The sequence below is a fragment of the Condylura cristata genome, unplaced genomic scaffold (assembly GCF_000260355.1).
Source record: "Condylura cristata isolate star-nosed mole 26May11 unplaced genomic scaffold, ConCri1.0 scaffold00007, whole genome shotgun sequence".
In the NCBI taxonomy this organism is placed as follows: Eukaryota; Metazoa; Chordata; class Mammalia; order Eulipotyphla; family Talpidae; genus Condylura; species Condylura cristata.
Window position 1 is genome coordinate 600,806 of NW_004567108.1, and position 1,896 is coordinate 602,701.

The 1,896-nt window shown below is 62.2% G+C and overlaps 1 protein-coding gene across 1 annotated transcript in view; it reads left to right on the top strand.

The window, feature by feature from the left end:
• Positions 1-1,101: 1,101 nt before the first annotated feature.
• The window catches only part of IRX1 (iroquois homeobox 1), a 23,967-nt gene continuing 23,172 nt past the window's right edge, over positions 1,102-1,896 (top strand). The window contains exon 1 of the mRNA XM_012721734.1: positions 1,102-1,208. Coding sequence (XP_012577188.1) covers positions 1,102-1,208 — 107 coding nt within the window. The remainder of the gene's footprint in view (positions 1,209-1,896) is intronic.

The following is a 1,896-nucleotide window of genomic DNA, read 5'->3' on the forward strand; positions in this document are numbered from 1 at the left end:
GCCCGCTGGCTTCTGGTGCCCTCGAGGGCAGCGGGTCCTGGGGAGAGAAGGGCCGGGAAGGACATGGGGTGACAGGCGGCCACGGGGCCCTGCCTCGGGGGGCTCACAGCCCGCAGCGCCGCACCTGCGCGCGCGGCGCTCAGCACCCCGAACCCGGAATCCCGAGGCGGCGGCTTTCAGCGCCGGAGCCTGAGAATTAGAGGCTCCATTGTTGGCGGGATTATTTCCTTGCCTTCCCCGGCTTCAAAGCGCGAATCCTCACCCTTCCATTGATTGCGCTGGTCAGATTAGCTTTGTTTTGGATTCCTAGTGAAACAAAGACAAACAGGCCGCTTTGAGCACTTTCATGTCGGGCTCTGCTCCCGCAGAACCGGCGCTGCCCCGGCCTCCTGGCTCTGAAGATCACTAGGCAGCCGGGAAAAGCAGGGAATTACCATAAACTCTATTCACTAAATACCAACACTTTCAAGCAAGCGATCTCAATTGGAACATACTTTGGCATACCAAGTAATTATATGCAATTAAACCCGCTCTGCTTTCCCGTGTTAATTTATAATAGAATACCTGTGCTCAGGAAAACGAAAAGATTAGCAAGCACTAGAAATCAAAGGCATCGCTCAGCGCCGCCGAAACCGAGCCAAACGCTGATCCTCTGGCTGGGCACTTCAGACTGCAGATGAAATTATTTAATGCTCTCCTGCTCTTTCATGAACTATAAAGAATCTCAAGAGTATTTCCTTGGAGACAGAATGCTCTCAGCTCCGAGTAAATGCCCTGAGAGGCTGCTCCGCGGCCCTCGCGCTGGGTGACCCGGCCGCCCTGCTTACCGCCCCGCCTCGCGGGGCCCCTGCACCTCTGCGGCCACCGGCCCCCCCAGCCAGGCTCACCCCGAAGCTGACCCTCACCTCCAGCTGCACCTTCCGCTGCCCAGCTCTCCTGGGCTCCTCCTCTGGCTGGTTGTCCTGGGGCCTGCCAAGCCTCCTCTGAGCAGACGTCAGCCCCCCGTACCCCGGGGCCCCCCGCACCCCGCGGGGCCGGCCCAGTGTGCTGACTTCAGCTCGCAGTGGCTGCGTCATGCACGCGAGCTCACCAGCGGCCACAATGACACGTGGAGGCAGGTTCCGCAAACCAAGCCCCTGCAGCCCAGGTGCTAAGGGGACCAGGTCCGACCCCCTGGACTGGGGACCTCGGGGCTCCCGATCTTCCAGGTAAAACCCGGGAGCCCACTGGTGGGCCGCGCTGCCGTGCGGCTGTGGGTCAGGACCAAGGCATTTGCGACTCAGGCTCCGGGAGCCGCCTGCCTCGCGCATCCAGTCAACCAGTCCAAGTCACACGGTGGGCAGTGGGTGTCCACCTATATCCTGCCGCTGGTCAGTGGAGCCAGCGCTGTGTGGACCATCACATAAGTGCCCTATGCAGCAGCCAGATGCCATGCTGAGGGGGCAGCCTGAGGGTGCGGGGTGCCCCTTTTGTGCTTCCTCCCTGCTGCTGGTAGGAAGTAACTCCCCCCCCCCAAGCAAATCACAGATGAAACTGGCTTCTCAAGGAGGGCCACCTTCTCGGAGTCTGGCTGACCATCACCTGTCGGGAAACCTCCCAGAAGAACCGAGTTGCGCCAGACTCTCGTTTGGGACACTGAGCTCTTGTGGGAGTGGAGGGTGGCGGCAGATCTAAGGTCCACGAGAGCCGAGCCACACACTCCCGCCGGTGCTTGGTGCTTAGCGCCTAGTGCCGTGGGCTGAGCCCCTCTGGGCGGTGCCAAGACCGTCCAGCCCCGCCCGGGGCCGCCCGCAGCCGGCCGCGTCCTCTCAGAGTCTGGCCAGTCACAGAGGGCCTGAGCACGGGCTCGGCCTGGGGTGGGGGGCGACTCTGTGAAGTGGCCGCGCCCCGCTTCTC